General features: G+C 43.0%; 1 protein-coding gene across 2 annotated transcripts in view; it reads left to right on the forward strand.

Moving 5' to 3' along the window:
* The window catches only part of OXNAD1 (oxidoreductase NAD binding domain containing 1), a 141,719-nt gene that overhangs the window by 26,526 nt on the left and 96,775 nt on the right, over positions 1-18,418 (forward strand). Inside the window, exons 3-4 of one of the 2 annotated variants that reach the window (XM_068238678.1) lie at positions 9,123-9,312; positions 9,656-9,722. In XM_068238678.1, the coding sequence (XP_068094779.1) occupies positions 9,191-9,312; positions 9,656-9,722 (189 nt within the window). In that variant the 5' untranslated portion in view covers positions 9,123-9,190. The remainder of the gene's footprint in view (positions 1-9,122; positions 9,313-9,655; positions 9,723-18,418) is intronic. The other variant, XM_068238677.1, reaches the window with a different exon arrangement.

Consider the following 18,418-nt stretch of genomic DNA (forward strand, 5'->3'; position numbering starts at 1 on the left):
CATATATGGACGTTGTACACGGAATTCATTGCTTTCCATCACAATGGACAAAATTACATACTAGAGTGATGCAATGATATATCTATAGTACGTTCACATTGGGCGCGGTGTGGCTGGTCCGTCAGACTAACACACAGCATGCTGTTCATTTAGCAAATGTGTGTTTACAGTTGCAGTGAAGCATACTTTTATTGTACTGTATGGTTTGCTGTATAGTCACATTGCACATCTAACGCACAATACAATTTTTGCACCACCGCTGCGATCTTCGCGCAATGTGCATAGTCTGAAATATCCCTTATACAAACATCTATAAAGTTTTCAAACAACCTAATACAGTAGACCAATATGTAAACACTGTGCATACCCTTGAAAGTTTAAAGGCACTCAGAGCTCAGGATACTAAAAAGATTTATACATACCTGCGGCTTCCTCCAGCCCCATAAGTTCCGATCACTCCCATGCCGCCGTCCTTAGTCTTCTGCAGCGCCGGTACCGGGTCCCCGCACTTCCGTTAGTCTCGACCAGTCTACGCAGGAGAAGTGCACTCTTTGTGTATCTCTCCAGCAGCTGAACTTTTTAGTTCCCTGAGCTCTGGTACTCTTTAAATAGCTTAAAATTAAATCTAACACGTTCTGCAGTTGAATTCTTTGAACTGGAATGTGCTCCCTAGTGTCACTCATCATCTCCCCAAAGTGCAGTGAATAATCTTTTTGTCATCATAGATGGGTAAATCCGCTTATGCATTATGCACTCTTTTAATTGATTAGACATCTGAGGCTAGGTTCACAGTAGGACTTTGCGGTGCTGCGTCATAAAGTCTTACAACGCAGCTTACCGTAATGCAATTAAAAGTCTCCATGCGACAGTCACAGTGCGATGCTAGTGTTGCATTGTAACATGTAGCGTTATGGTAAGGCACTGCTGCAGTGCAGTGGCGTAGCTAGGGTGTTTGATAATTTACCGACCCCCCCCCCCCCCAAAAAAAAATTGGGTGTGGACATGACATCAAATGGGTGGGGGTAACTGTAACGTAACTGTAACAGTAAAGCAGTGGGCTAATATAGGTAGCCAGAATACTTGCCCCCAGCATAGATTAGATAGGTAGGTGCCCCCAGTATAGGTTAGTTAGGTAGGTGCCTCCAATATAGGTAGCCCAGTATACAGGATATTCTCAAAAAATTAGCATATTGTGATAAAGTTCATTATTTTCTGTAATGTACTGATAAACATTAGACTTTCATATATTTTAGATTCAAATACACACAACTGAAGTAGTTCAAGCCTTTTATTGTTTTAATATTGATAATTTTGGCACACAGCTCATGAAAACCCAAATTTCCTATCTCAAAAAATTAGCATATTTCATCCGACCAATAAAAGAAAAGTGTTTTTAAAACAAAAAAAAGTCAACCTTCAAATAATTATGTTCAGTTACGCACTCAATACTTGGTCGGGATTCCTTTTGCAGAAATGACTGCTTCAATGTGGCGTGGCATGGAGGCAATCAGCCTGTGGCACTGCTCAGGTGTTATGAAGGCAGAGGATGCTTTGATAGCGGCCTTAAGCTCATCCAGAGTGTTGGGTCTTAGGTTAGATAGGTAGCTGCCCCCCTGTATAGGTTAGATAAGTAGGTGCCCCCCAGTATAGGTTAGATTAGGTAGGTGCCCCCCAGTATAGGTTAGATTGATAGGTGCCTCCAGTGTAGGTTAGATAGGTAGCTGCCCCCCAGTATAGGTTAGATTAGGTAGGTGCCCCCAGTATAGGTTAGATTAGGTAGGTGCCCCCCAGTATAGTTTACATAGGTAGGTGCCCCCCCAGTATAGGTTAGATTAGGTAGGTGCCCCCCAGTGTAGGTTAGATTAGGTAGGTGCCCCCCAGTATTAGGTAGGTGTCCCCCCTCAATGGAGGGGAGAGCCACAGCCGTGGGGAGGGCAGCCCGACCTCTCCCTCCCTTCCTCTCCCCGGGCTTCCCTCCGTGCTCCCCCCTCCAGACTACAGAGAGCAATGCGCAGGGAAGCCTGTACTAAACTACTCACCTACCTGGTTCCAATTCACTAGCTGCCGGTCTTCTCCTCTCTGCATACACGCTGATACACACGTTGCTTCCTGTTTAGCCAGAAGCAGCATGTATATCAGCGTCTATGCAGAGAGGAGACTGGCGGCTAGTGAGCGGCGATTGGAACCAGGTAGGTGAATAGTTTAGTACAGGCTTCCCTGCGCATTGCTCTCTGTCGTCTGGAGGGGGGAGCACGGAGGGCCGCCCGGGGAGAGGAAGGGAGGGAGAGGTCGGGCAGCTCTCCCTCCATTACAGCGCACCCCCTCTAGGGCGGCTGGGGTCACCCCACCTGGTGCGGGTCGCACCCCCGTCACGACGCTAGTGCTGCAGTGCATTACCTCTACACATGTTACAGGAAATCATACTTTTTATTGACTGTCTAATTTACTGTATCTATTCTATGGGACAGTAATCTGCGTTACCACTTTTTTTGTTGTGTTGCAACTTTACAACGTAACATCCTACTTTGAACCTACTAGCCTGATTCAATTACAAAAAAACAAGCAAACAAAAAAAGCTGTTAAAAAGGAAAGCCCCCTCAATTGATGCCTGAACACTTTGTAGATTGAACACTGATAAGGAAAGGCCATTCACTGAGAGATGATTGCCGACGGTCTAAGGCAGGGGTCGGCAACCCGCGGCTCCGGAGCCGCATGCGGTTCTTTTTCACCTTCGCCGCGGCTCCGGTGCCAGTGGCTGCGGCGCGCGTGTGACGTGTGCTGTCGCTGGCCGGCAGCCTATCAGAGAGGCCGCCGGACCAGTGCAGTGCAGGGCTTCGGGCGGCCATTTTCCCGTAGCCCTGCAGTGTAATGCAGGCAGGACGTGACGTAGGAAGAGGATCGTGGGAGTTGCACGCCACAAGGTCGGGACCGGAGATCGTGACAGGAGGTCTTCTGACTAGGTGAGTAAATGAGTTTTTCTTTTCAGATCTGCTGGAGGATTGTGCATATGAGGGTCAGATCTGCTGAAGGATTGTGCATATGGGGGTCATATCTGCTGAAGGATTTTGCATATGGGGATCATATCTGCTGAAGGATTGTGCATATGGGGGTCATATCTGCTGAAGGATTGTGCATATGGGGGTCATATCTGCTAACGATTTGTGCATATGGGGGTCATATCTGCTAACGATTTGTGCATATGGGGGTCATATCTGCTAAGGATTTGTGCATATGGGGGTCGTATCTGCTAAGGATTTGTGCATATGGGTGTCATATCTGCTAACGATTTGTTTTATAATGGTTTTGCGGCTCCCAGTTTTTTGTTTTTTTTTCGGAAACGGGTCCAAGTGGCTCTTTATGTCTTAAAGGTTGCAGACCAAAGAGCATTAAACCTTGTAGGTGGCACACGACCACAGCTGAATGGACTACTAATGTGAAAACCGCCCAGAAAGATATTAGATAACTTAACTGGCACAAGATTTGCTGCAGCTAATTGAATACACTTGAACTTGCAAAAACCATGCTAGTTCCTTCTAATTATTCATGAATGACCATTAAGTAAACATTATTAGCCTCCTGACACCCAAATCTTTTGTGAATGCCTTGCATTTTATTTATCATCTAAATTGATTCATCTGAGCCTTAACGATTTTACTTTTCCATCTCTCTCTGCTTGCTTTAACTTAAATAATTTACTAGTTGAATTCTAAGTACTGTAACATGACTTATCCCGGATTTTGAACTAAGAAGTGGCTGTTCAGCTTTAGAGTAAAAACATGACTTTAGTGTAGAATTATTCAATCAGTTGTGAAAGCATAGTAGTTATTTATTGGAGAGTTTTTCCTGACACCTAATGGATACCGCATATACTCTAGTCTAGTATAAGGTCTAAGAGATATCGTATATACCAGGGCTGTGGAGTTGATACAAAAATCATCCAACTCCTCAGTTTATGAAACCACCAACTCAGACTCCATGTACCCAAAATGGCTCAGACTCCTCGACCCTGACTCCTTAGTCTAATACTTACCAGGACTATGGATTTTGTACTAAAATCGTCAGACTCCGACTCCCGACTCTTCCGTTTATGAAACCACTGACTCTGACTCCAGGTACCCAAAATTGCTCCGACTCCACAGCACTGGTATATACTCTAGAATAATCCTCCCCCCCTCCCCAAATGCCAAAACCCTGTGACATGCAAATAAGCTGACCCCTGCAGTGTCTCAGCCTAGCCCCCCTCCCCCTTTGTACTTGATGCAGAGTGTACAATGGAATCTCCCTTGCAGCTGTGTACTAGAGGCTAGAGGTCCAGACTTCAATGTCATGTGATCACAGTGACTCCTGGACCTTTAGTGGCTAGTACTGAGCTGCAAGGGAGATGGGAAGAAGGCTGCCAGGGATGAGGAGCGGTAACTATGGATACAGACATGCTTCCAATGTGCACACTGTATATGAGGGTCCAGCACACATGACCCGAGAATAAACCACCCCTCCAACTTTGGGGCCCTTTTTGGTCCCAAAAACTCAGCTTTTCTTAGAGTATATACGGCCGAAAGAAACTTGCATATACTTGTATGACATTTTTATAAAGAGATGATTATAGAGGGACCTGTTAGGGCTAAATATTTTCTTGCAATAAATGTGAGCAACTCTGTGGCGAATATTTAGATCAAAAGTGGTTTGCTACTTCCGTAAAGGGAACCTGAGGTGAGAGGGATACAGAAGCTGACATGTTTATTTCCTTTTAAATAATGCACATTACCGGTCTGTCCTGCTGATTCTCTGCCTCTTATTCATAAACCCTGAACAAGCATGAAGATATGATGTCTATGACAAATCACACAAGATTAGCTGCATGCTTGTTTCAGGTGTGGGATTTAGACCCTACTGACCATAAAGATCAGCAAACAGTACTTATCAAATGAAACTGCGCTCAGTGTCCTATTTTCACCACTCCTCCAGGCAGCACACTATAAAAGAGAAAATGTTCCCACAGTATTCCAGTCAAAATAGCAGCGCCAGCAGAGTCCACTTGTAGCCTCCACAGAACCTTAAAAATAAGCAGATTAAAAGAGGGGGGTCCTCATAGTGAGTAACGCCTTATCATATCACCCTTGTGCTCAAAAAGGTTTACTGAAGTGATCAAGGCTGTCACCAATAGGGCAGGAGGAATGCACACTCCTCCCCCCCCCCCCCCCCCCCCATTTTCCCCTGCTCACCAGATCACTGCTTTGAGATAAAGCGTATCAATTCCATACAACAGCATCTAAAGGTATTAGGACGACCTTGCATAGTGTAAATCAGTTTAATATAGAGCCCACGGCCCCTCTCAAAATCCACGTACATTAAAAATTCTTGTAATAAAACACATCATAGTTACACATCCAGGTACAGCTCCGGTCGCCTCCTGCGCGTCCCCGGCCGGTGTCCTGTGTACAGCGTGTGTGCGTCTCCCAAGCTCCGCCCAGGGGAAAAGGGGGGGGGGGTAAGGTTCTGTGGAGGTTACAAGTGGACTCTGCTGGCGCTGCTATTTTGACTGGCATAAAGATCAGCAAGACTGCCAGGCCACTGGTATTGTTTAAAAGGAATTAAATATGGTATCCTCCATTGGTCTCCCACCTCTGTTCCTTTTTAATGGATCACACATACATCACTGGATGTGCTTTATAATGGCTGTAAGGAAAGAGGGTGGACTGAGAGGAGCATGAATTTATGTCGATTATAAAGTATCTTACAATGGGGCTGGGTTACACCGAATCAGTTGCTCTCAGCTGTAACACAGCGGACAACTGATGCACAGCGCATGTGAAGGGATGTTCCATGTTTCTCTTTGGGTCAGTTTATATGCCTTATAACTGAAAGCTTTTTCACAACGCACTGCTGGATGCATGTTTTGGTCCATTGTGGACCCATCACCTACAAAAGCAGATGAAACTGCACAGCAACTGAAAGAGTGCAGAGCAACCGATCCGTTAATATGTATCAGTTATCATCTGCCAGTATGAACCCAGCCTGAAGCCTTGTAAACATATACAAGGCATGCCGCCCGATAGTGGTGGGAAATCAATTCCTTGGGTGACATTTCAGGGTCATGGCTGTATGGTTCTGTTGCTATGCTGGGTGAAGGAGGGCCCACAGAGGTGTGGGAGGTGCATTAGAGGTGGGCGGGGTTAGTGGGAGAGAACAATACTCTTGGCTGGATTGATCCACCGTGCTAATTGCTGGATGAGGCGTTGGGGTGGGAGGCCATACACACGCTAGATTCTTGACATAGGCAGTCTTTATCAGCCACCTCGGCCGAGCTTCATCTAGCATATGTATGATGCTTTAGTGTTCTTCACCCCTTGGAGTTTTGCCTATGTTTCCAAGAGACCTATAGCTATGTATGGGGGAGGGGGGCTGTAGGAGGAACCAGGAAGCCTCTAGACTATTAAGAGGATTCCCACTACTGAGGTACCATGCACTACCCTACCATTCATCCCTCACAGTTTCTTTATTATTAATGCAATGACACATGGAGAATGTGTGAATGGAGCAATAAAGTACATACATAGCTCCAGAGCTGCCAGTAGAATATTCAGTTTGAATAATAATCATCTATGTCAGTGTGATACAGCTTTTTGATAGACATAGAAATTATTTTATATGGATTGTTTTTTGTTTTTTATACTTAGCTTTACTTAGTGTTTAGTGCTTGTCCCTGACTCTTTGTGACGGCTACTGAAATGCAGTTGTTAAATCGAAGGTCTGAGCTTATAAAAAAACAAAAAACCCCAAAAACACATCTACTTATCTGGGGCTTCCTCCAGCCCCTGGCAGCCAATCTGTCCCTTACCGCAGCTCTGCTGCCAGCCAGTGGCCCAGGGTTCCCTTCGTCCCCACGCTTGGATCGTGTACTGCACAGATCGCTCCAGACCACGTGAGTGCGATAACGAGTGGCACGACTGCATGCTCGCGCAGGCGCAGAATATGCCCGACTGACATCTGCTTCTGCTTTTTTTTTTTTTCCCCCCCAGCTCGGATGTTTCCTTTATTAAGCATACATGGAAAAGAGGCGCATGTTAAGTTGGGCACTTGGATTGCTGTTATTTGAATATCTGCCAGTGTCCATTTTATCTGCTTTCGTGGTTAAAAATATTTACCATATTACCTCAGTATAGAGACCTTTTTACTGTTTAAATGTTTTTGTTTGTTTGTTCTCTTTTATTATAGTGTCTAAAGCAGGGGTGTCAAACTCAAACATGTAAAAGACCAAAATATAAAACATAGTCTAAGTCCCGGGCCAAATTGTTTATTAAGATTAACATTTATTGACCAGTCTCAAATTAAGCTACTCAACTATAGCTACCGGGGGAGTTCCTGGAAACCCCCTCTTCCCCCATCTGCAGAGTAGCGGTCTAATATTTATGTGCTCCAGTGCTGCTTCGGATCTCCTCTGATCTTCCCCGCAGACAAATGCTTTATGCTGTATACCCCTGGCTCCGAATGCATGTCACATGGTCAGGAACTGGAGGCATGGAAGTATAGAGTGTTCAGTTGTCAAGAAGAACAGAAGAGACACATCACTGGAGTAGGTAAATATTACAGCTACTCTACTGTGCTATGTGGGGAGAGGGTGCCGGCTGAAAAGGTGTTTAGGTGTGAGTGTGTGTGATTTACCAGGCACGTGGGGGGGGGGGGGGGGGGGTGTTGGACCGAAGGAGGGGTCCCATGTGTTGTTGCTACACCCGGGCTCAAACTGACAAGGTTTAATTTAGAAACATTGTCATCCTCTGCATGGGAAGGCAGAGTACTGTTGATCTTTTACTGCTTACAATAACACACATTTGAAGCTCTTTGGGGACCACATAAAATAGCAAAGAGGGCCGCATTCAGTCCGCGTTCCTTGTGTTTGACACCTGTGGCCTACAGTATTGTTCAGCTTGATAGCTGCCTGTAAGTCATAGCCCCTTGCTTTGGCAGTCTACTTAATCCTTTGACCAACATTTGGCTTCCTGAATATGAGCTGAATAGACAGCCCGAATCATTTACAAATATCTATTGCTTATTTTCCATAATTATCAGTTTTAAGCGAAAGCCTCAGTATACAGATTTTCAGAAATGATGCTGTGCTTTGTAGCACTCTCAGAAGCCAAATTCCTCTCCTTGGTTTGATGCTACAAAGACGGCAGAACAATTCTGCCAGATATGTTCATCAGTCTTGGCTACGTATTCAGCACTGAGATTTTATAGCCAGTGTGAATCAGTTAGGCAGTCTGATGCCAACTCTTAATTAAATGGGGTTGGCAAATACAGAAATGGGATACAGGCCTCCCTTGCTTACTAGTCCATCTCTGAGCAGGAGGTGAGCAAATAGTCCAAATCCTCACTTCACACTTAAGGGTAACTCCAGCCAAAACCTTTATTTTATATTGTCACTATGAACAGCAAGCAAGAAGATGCCCTCAGACAACAATTGTATTTGGAATTTTTCCTCCACTAGCAAAACATTTATTCTTTTTTTGGATAAAGAGTTTTACATCAAAGTGGGATTACATCCTCCCCTCCAATAAAAAAGGAGAGAAATTTCAATAACTTCTCTAGGTACATAAAAGTACATTTGAAAGCATTCCCTGCATGTAAAAATATTATTCACTACAGAGAGCAGTATAGGCTTGCTTATCTCTAGCTAATTGGCAAAAGTAATTGTTGCCATCCAGGAGACAGTCACTGCCTATGTCTTCAATGTGCTCTCCTCCTTCTGAATAGGCAAATTGCCCTGGCAGTAGCTGGGTCACTTCAGCAAAAAATGAAGGGGGCAGAATGAAGACACAGGCAGAGAGAGATTCTTGCTGGCAATAATTACATTTGACAGTTAACCAGAGATAAGCAAGCCTGTACTGCTCCCTGCAATGAAAATAAACTTTTTTACAGACATGGAATGCTTGGTAATGCTTTCATTTTTAAAAAAAAATTCAGAATATAATCCCACTTTAAAGCGGTTTAAAACTCTGACAAAAATTTTCAACAAAAATGTGTTTTCCTACTTTGTATAACCCATACAATTATATTTGCTTTTGTGCACAAGTATTAATATTCATTTAGATATTATAACTTCTTTATTTCTTTATTTCTAATAGAGCATATTACAACAGTATTGAATCTACGGTCTTTTGCAGTGTGAAGAATTGCATTGTGTTTCCCTGCCATGGCTCTTGTTGGGATTTCTGCCTCCTATCAAGTGCTCGGAAGGGCTACTGGAATTTTCAGCAGTCAGTCGGCCGTGTTGCAGTGGAGGGCCCCTGCTTTGTGTGCTGCTATCCTGAATAGGTGAGTGAGCTGTCTGCAGGCCGTATTAAATATTGTTTGCAAAGTGATGTGATGGCAGTTCTGTTGTTCCAGGAAAGAGATGCTCATCAAACTCTCAAACAGTAGATCTTTGTTGCTGTTGTTGCACAGCACAGGCCCTTTCGCAAGTAACACCCCAACGTGTGTAATTCAGCACAGAACAGCCAGCACTGCTGTTTCTGCTACTCATGTCTCTGCTCTACTGCACTAAACTGTCACAGTAGTACTATGTTATCATTTTAGTGGAACAACTATGATTGTCTTTTTCCATACTGGAGAGTAAGTTTACATTTCTAACCCTGGAATCTGAACTTGTTTGATGTAGACGGAGAATGACATCACAAAGGAAAACTGATCATTTGGAACGGACAGCAAACACGTTCAGACAGGAGGTAAGTGATCTCTGCAGCCTATAAATAGCTTTTTGGCTCGCTGACCTTTCTTCCTTATTTCTGTATATTTTGCGATGTATTTGGTCTATTCTAGCACAGTCAGTGCGATGAAACTGTAGCAACAATTGTTATACTTGCAAATACAAGTCACAGTTAAAGAGGCACAGTAATGACCTGTCGTAGAATGCACTACATTATTCAGGATACCAGATTTTACGTTAATTTTCCTTTTTGTAGCATTAGAAACACTTCTATTTCTGTATATTGGCGTGTAACTCTGCTCTCCCATTGATGTATGTCTAGCCTAGGCTGTTTAGTTAAGCAGCTTCTCCTCCCAGTGCACTTTAGTAGACTGGGGCCATACGCAATTCACTTTTCTCCTAGGAGATAATTTGTCAGCCTTTATTTAAAATAACTTTTCAGCACTCTTTATTTGAAAAGGTACCAAAAACTAGGTGGAAAAAAGAACTGTTACAATTATTCTGAGTATTTTATTGCTTGTTTGTAGCTTAAAAGGCAATTTTTGATCAGGTTTAAAAATATCACCCAGGAGAAAAACCAAGAGAAAAAATGAATTGCCCAGGGCCCATATGCAATGAACTGTTTCTCCTGAGTCTTCTCAAAGAAGATAATTTTGCATCTTCTATGTAAAATAACAAAAACTAGGTGAACAAGTACTATCAAAATTTTGACTGTTCTTGCTTTCTGGTGGGTTAAAGAGCATTATTTTGACAAGCTTTAAAGGAATACTTAAGTCACCTAAAAAAATGACTTTTACTCACCTGGGGCTCCCCTCAGCCCCCTGCAGCTGAACGGTGCCCTCGCTGTGTCCCTACGATGCACCAGGACTCGCCAGCGGCCACTTCCGGTTTGGCCGTCACCGGCCGACAGGCTGGGAACGCGGCTGATTATCCGCGTCCCCGGCCGCAATAGCATTATAGAGGGCGCTATTGCGGCCGGGAACGCGGGTAATCAGCCGCGTTCCCAGCCTGTCGGCCGGTGACAGCCAAACCGGAAGTGGCCGCCGGCGAGTCCAGGCGCATTGGAGGGACACGGCGAGGGCACCGTTCAGCTGCAGGGGGCTGAGGGGAGCCCCGGGTGAGTAAAAGTCATTTTTTTTAGGTGACTTAAGTATTCCTTTAAAATATCACCTAGGAGAAAACTCAGGAGAAAAAGTTAATTGCATATGGACCCAGGTGTTGTTTCTGCTTACTTCGGAACAAACCAGAAACAAACAATCTGCAGTGACTCCTTGCCAGTACTAGAAATGTTGCCACCTTTGATAAATTTAATAATGTACATTAGGGTAAGGAAAGATTTTACAATGGGCGCGCATGCGCAGAAGACCCAGACTGGATGCGACTGAGCTGTTACTAGGGCTGATCGCAGCTGAATGGCAGACTGCGGGAGGATGGCGTGGGACTCAGATGAGCTTATGGGGCTGCAGGAAGCCTCGGGTAAGTAACACATTTTAGTTATTTTCATTTCGGGTACACTTTAAGCATTGTGTTACATTCAGTAACATTTCTCTTTAACTACTTCATGCAAAATAGACTTTCATAAACATCCTATTTGTGTACTAATTAATACAAATAGGACATGTGAAACACATCCATGTTTGACGAAATACATGTGCATGGCATGACGTACAGTGGTTAAGATGCCTCTGTACCTTAAAACCTGCTCCAGTTAGAGGAAAGTCGCAATGGAATATATACAGCAATTTGAAAATTGAGATCAGGTATCGTGGGAGGCTATTCCAGTATTCCGGTATCGGTAGAAGTTTTTATGTTGTACGTAGCAAATTGCTTTCAATTCAGTCCTGTTTATCACAGGAACTGTTCACTTCTCTAAAAATTCATTTTCAGCCCCTAGCAGGTGAAATGTATGTAAAGTAATAGTGAACATAAGTTTGGGACCGCTTAGTTAAATGACCTATTTACTATTCATTGATAAAGTGGTAAAACCTCTCCTTTTGAGAAAGCAGTGAAGAATTGAATCAGGACCATGTGTGCTCCTCCATGCTAGTTATTGCTTTAACAGAGTCAACATTTCCTTTTTCGTGCTTAGCGTAATGAGTGCTGTCATAGCTAAACTAAGCTGCAGCATTTTGCTTACCTGTGGAAGGTATTATGATGATTGACCTCTAGGTAATTCTATTCAGTTACATTACTACTACTACTACTGCTGCTGTGTTTCTCCTATTGTGGAACTATAATTAGGGTACATAGTTACATAGTTTGGTTGAAAAAAGGCATTCGTCCATCAAGTCCAACCAGAAACAAAAAAATAGAAAAAAAAAATAAAACACCATCCTGAACTTGCACATATCCCAGTTGATCCAGGGGAAGGCCAAAAAACTTACAGGGCCTGGGCTAATAAGCTTTAAAGAGACTCCGTAACAAAAATTGCATCCTGTTTTTTATCATCCTACAAGTTCCAAAAGCTATTCTAATGTGTTCTGGCTTACTGCAGCACTTTGTACTATCACAGTCTCTGTAATAAATCAATGTATCTTTCCCTTGTCAGACTTGTCAGCCTGTGTCTGGAAGGCTGCCAAGTTCTTCAGTGTTGTGGTTCTGCTATGCACTCCCCCCTCAGGGGGGAAATAAAACACACAAATGATCTCTTGAGATTCAAAAGGAAGGCTGTATACAGCCTGCTTGTGTATGGATGTATTTTCTATGTGTGGACATACTGTACATCAACCTACTTCCTGTTTTGGTGGCCATTTTGTTTGTTTATAAACAAACTTTTTAAAACTGTTTTTAACCACTTTTAATGCGGCGGGGAGCGGCGAAATTGTGACAGAGGGGAATAGGAGATGTCCCCTAACGCACTGGTATGTTTACTTTTGTGCGATTTTAACAATACAGATTCTCTTTAAAAGGGGAAAATTCCTTCCTGACTCCAGATGGCAGTCAGATAAATCCCTGGATCAATTCTTCTGGGAATTACCTAAAATGTATAGCCGTGGATACCTTTCAATGCAAGGAAAGCATCCAAGCCTTCTTTAAATGCAGATATAGTATTTGCCATAACTACTTCCTGAGGTAAGATGTTCCAGACTTTAACCGCTTCACAACTGAGGGGTGTTACCTCTTCAGCATCTGAGCAATTTTGACCTCTTAGCACTCCTTACATTCATTCGCCTCTAACTTTATCATTACTTACCGCAATGAAATGAACTATATGTTGTTTTTTTCGCCACCAATTAGGCTTTCTTTAGGTGGGACATTATGCCAAGAATTATTTTATTCTAAATGTGTTTTTATGGGAAAATAGGAAAACATTTGGAAAAAAAATTTTTTTTCAGTTTTCGGCCATTATACTTTTTAAATAATGCATGCTAATATAATTAAAATCCATGTAACTTATTTGCCCATTTGTCCCGGTTATTACACTGTTTAAATTATGTCCCTATCACAACGTTTGGCGCCAATATTTTATTTGCAAATAAAGTTGCATTTTTTTCAGTTTTGCGTCCATTCCTAATTACAAGCCCATAATTTATATAGTAACAGTGTTATACCCTCTTGATATAAATATTTAAAGATTTCAGTCCCTAAGGTAACTATTTTTTTTTTTTTTATTATTGTAATGTTTTATTTATTTTTTATTACAAAAAAATGGTAACAATTGGGGAGTGTGGGAGTTAATGGGTTAATTTTATATTGTAAAATAATGTATTTGTATGTGAAAAATGTTTTTGGGTGTAGTTTTACATTTTGGCCACAAGATGGCCACAGTAATTTTTTGTAAATGCGTCCTGCAAGTGTAGGATGTATGCTTGCAGGAAGTTCAGGGAGGCTGGGAAACGTTTTTTTTTTTTTTTTTCCACAATGATCGCGCTGCTACTCATAGAAGCAGCCGATCATTGCTGGGGGCAGAGATCAATGAACAGGAATGGATTTTCCTGCTCATTGATCTCCGGACGAGCGGGCGGCGGCGTGCACGAGCGCGGAAGCGCGCGCACATGCGAGCGGGAGTGCGGGCAGCGGCGGTAGGGGCGGGGGGCGCGTATATCTACGCTCCGGGCGAGGAACTGAAGTCCAAGGGAGCGTAGATATACTGTACCCGGGCGGTGAAGTGGTTAACCACTCTCAATGTGAAGGACCCCTTTCTAAATAGATGCGAAAAACTTTTTTTCCTCCACACGCAAATCATGTTCTCTTGTCCATCGTACAACCCTAGGGACGAAAAGCTCATCTGCCAAGCTTTTGTATTGCCCTCCCCTACATGTTAATCACCTCTGTCGCCTTTTTTCCAAGCTAAATAAGCACAGTTTGTTCAACCTTTCTTGGTAAGTGAGATCTTTCATTAATTTAGTTGCCCGTCTTTGTACCCACTCCAGAAGGTCAATGTCCTTTCTATAGTGTTATAGTGTAGTGCCCAAAACTGTATTCCATACTCCAGATGTGGCCTCACAAGTGATTTATACAGAGGGAGTAGTATACTAGCGCTGCTTTATCATTATTATTAGAGCTGCTTTAACAGGGCTTTATACTACCCATGCATTTTAAAGTGTACCTAGGGGACACTAACCTTGGCAGGGGGAAGCCTCTGGATTCTAAAGATCCATAGCAGAGGCAATCCCGCGTTGGGACCCCTGAAAAGTCCACTGACAAGGCTTGTTGGTGGTGCACGCAGGTGCAGTAGCGGCTTTCTAATAGGCTGAAATGGAAAAAGGTGAGCCTGATTGGGCATGCTCTACTGTGCAAGTGCAGTAGAGCGCCAGCGAAGGATCCAGTGGCTTGCTAGGGGAAATTTTTTTGCTTCTCAGGTTTAATTTAAATATAAGCCATTTTTTTGCCTAAGCCCAAGATCTAGCTCCATCAAAATAATTCCATGTTTGGGAGGGCAGCAACATGTTTTCTCATGCGCCAGCTTCTACATCTCTTGCATGCAGCAATTCATAGATCCTTAACCTAGTGCCTGGAGCCCCTCCTCCCCAGACCATAGCACAGCTGTACTGGGAGCAGCTATTGCATTTATATGTTCTATCCGGATCATTCAAAAAAAATCATTAGTGATGAAAATTAGCCTACTTTTATTTACAGTGATTGTACATATGTAGATCTGTGGATTCTGGTAGTAAAGTTTACCATCAGAGAGCGATCTGCGGGTCTCCTTGTATCACAGGTACTGTTACCTGTATAGAACAGTTCTGGATATGGAGACAGAAAGGAGAAAAAGCGCACACTGCGATACTAGTAGGTGAGGGCTCTAGGCCCTATAGGAAAGGTCTCACCTGGTTGTCGAGGCTGGAGAAACCTATATAGGTTTGCCAGCTGTCACACTTGTGTCCCTCTTATGCCGGGGACCTGTCTTGCACGGATATCCTCAGGGTCTTTGATGGTGGTCCGGTCGGGACTCCACGGTGGTTGTTTGGAACTCGCTGCGCTCTTTATGCTTGATAAAACAGGGGTGCTCCCAGGGGAAACATGTCACAATAACGTTTTTAAACACAGCCTTTGCATATCATTGTGGCTAACACAGCCTTGCTTTGCTAGCTGTTTTTATCTCCTACTACACTCACAGCCGGGGAATCTGGTTCGTACCGGCTGAGCGCAGAAAAACGTTTACACGCCCGCCGCAGTGTGTTCCAAGTAACCACCGTGGAATCCCGACTGGATCACCATCCAAGACTGTGAGGATATCTGTGCAAGCCAGGTCCCCGGCATAAGAGGGACACAAGTGTGACAGCTGGAAAACCTATATAGGTTTCTCCAGCCTCGACAACCAGGTGAGACTTTTCCTAAAGGGCCTGGAGCCCTCACCTACTAGTATCACTAGTGTGCACTTTTTCTCCTTTGTCGCCATAAGTTTGTACATGGAAGCTTTCAGCTGTGTTTATCCCTTATAATTAGTAATCAGATAACAATCTGGTAAATCAACAACATTGCCAAAGAGGCAGATTCATAGAGATGCTCAATGAGTTGGAAATAACTGCAGCCTGCATGCCAATTTTATGTAACTTGTACACATTCTTGAATTGGGCAAATCTAATGAACTTCCTAATGATTCTGATTGGCTCATTTCCACAATGTACAGAGTTCCCTTTAACAAAGTGAAAGTAAGTCTATTAAACCCTCCATGCACTTTTTAAAGACTTAATTTACTAACAGTTCTGAAGGTGGGCACACACCATGTAATTTTCGCTTGAGATCTGATTTGAGCAAGTTATCAGATCAATATTCAGATCTGACATTGATCTGAATAATGAAGAAAGCTAGCAGACACACTTTTTTAAATTCCGATCAGATTTCTGTATTGAAAGGACATACTCACACAAAACAGTAACACAAAACAGTAACCAGTATTTTGATCGATATTTTTTAGCATGTTTCGATGGAGAAAGAAATTTTGAGCTGGGATCGGTCGCCTGCAGTCAGTAGGCTTTATATTTGTTGTTTGATCAGATCCTATTTCTGATTGAGAAAATGAACAGAAGTAAAAATTGCATGGTGTGTACCCAGCTTGATTATCTGTTAGAGCGTAGGGGGATATTGACCAGAGTTCTGCTTTAAGGTGGCCATACATCAGGCAACTTGGCAGCCGTTCGACCATCTAATTCAATTATTATAATTGGAATTGGATGAAAATCGGTGCCGCAAAGTGCATGCTTGGTCGACAATGCGACCAATCTAGGGCCCAAAATCGTCACATGAATCGGTTGGACATACTGCGAGATGTAGGACTGACTTGCTAGATTGTGTGTGCAGCATTAATGGCGAGTGATATCAGGACGAGTGACGAACGTGACAAATGCACTATATCTTACCGGTCCGTGGCCACCACTTGTCTTCCGCTGGCTCCGCACACCCCACGTGGTCACTTGTGTGATGTAAGGTAAAACACGTGCCCACCGGCAACCACCTGGGACATGTGTATGGAGCTGTGGACAGGTAATGTATATAGTGCACTGGGCACCGGAGGGGGCACATTACACATTAGGGGGGACAGCGTTTGGGGGGGGGGGGTGAATCTGTGTCACAAGGCTGATTCCAGATCACATTCAGCATGAAATTGATCAGGAATCTGCCTGTGGTGAGTGGGCAGCTGACAGATCTCTCTCTAGTCAGATGCAATTAGAGAAAGATTTGTGTCTTTGTCGAGTCTGCCCATCATCGCTAGATGTATGGCTACCTTAATTGTATTACAGTTTGCTTTATTGAGGAGAGCTGAAGCAGAGATATAAATGCTTCATAAAACGTACATAACTTTAAACATGTTGCTAACCCTGACAGGTTTTACACTGAAGGCAATTTAAATAATTACCCCACATTAGCTATTATTATAGAATAAAGGCCGCTATACCTAGAGGTTTTTCATGAAGATGACTGTACCCGGCTGTGGTTGTTTTCTGTTTTGCGTATAGCTTACAGCTGACGCGGATTGCCACTGCAGGCTGGGTCTGGCCACTCATGTGTGATGCAATTGGTGTGTTAGTTGGCATGTTCTACATGCTGACAGTTCACAAAAGAAGATACAGTTCCCTTCTATAGACTGCAAACACACTGACAAACCACCCACACAGTTCCGCGCTTTATTATGATAATTGCATCTATTGTTTTGCGGAATATAACTATCACCATTGTATTTACATAGCAGCACAATCAAGCTTTATTATGTTATTGTTTCATTTGCTGTGGTTTTTTTTTTTTCTTTCTTCTCCTTTTTTTTTTTTTAACTTTCGTAATACTTCTTTTTAAACAGCTTCTGAATATACTACACAGCTGGGCAGGTTTAATAAAATATGAATGTGTCAGGAGACCTCGAGTACATTAGAAAGCTCGCTCAGCCTGAAAATTGGACATTTTGGTACTTTGCAGATTATTCTTTCTAAATTTTGTATCTTGTTTTCTTTCTTCTTCTTATTTAAGTTTCTGTAGCGTGAAACATGATTTTTCCCCTCCTGTAATTTGTGAGGTTTCATTATTTCATTGTAAGCTATCCATTGTAAGCATAAACAAAGATGCCAATTTTCAGAAAGGTTATGATCTCAGGACTGTATGTACTCTTAAAGGACTCCTGAACTGAGCGGTATATGGAGGCTGCCATATTTATTAACTTTTAAAAAAATACGAGTTGCCTGGCTGTCCTGTTTATCCTCTGCCTCTAATACCTTAAGCCACAGACCCTGAACAAGGATGCAGCAGATCATGTGTTTCTGACATTATTGTGAGAGCTGACTAGATTAGCTGCATGCTTGTTTCTGATGTTATTCAGACACTACTGCAGCCAAAGAGGTCAGCAGGGCTGCGAGGTAATTGGTATTGTTTAAAAGGAAATAAATATGGCAGCCTCCATATTCTGCTCACTTCAGTTATGATATTCTTCTTATTCTGAGGGCAGGACATTAAAGGACAACTGAAGTGAGCAGAATATGGAGTCTGCCATATTTATTTCCTCTTAAACAATACCAGTTGCCTGGTAGCCCTGCTGATCTGTTTGGCTGCAGTAGTGTCTGAATAACATCAGAAACAAGCATGCAGCTAATCTTGTCAGATCTCACAATAATGTCAGAAACACATGATCTGCTGCATGCTTGAAATAAATATGGCAGCCTCCTTTTTCCTTTTCGCTTCGGGTGTCCTTTAAAGAGACACTGAAGCGGAAAAAAAAAAGATTTGTATGTGTAGTACAGCTAAGACATAAAACATTAGGAGCAGAGACATAAGTCTAATATTGTT

This window comes from Hyperolius riggenbachi, chromosome 5 (assembly GCF_040937935.1).
Source record: "Hyperolius riggenbachi isolate aHypRig1 chromosome 5, aHypRig1.pri, whole genome shotgun sequence".
NCBI classification, from domain to species: domain Eukaryota; kingdom Metazoa; phylum Chordata; class Amphibia; order Anura; family Hyperoliidae; genus Hyperolius; species Hyperolius riggenbachi.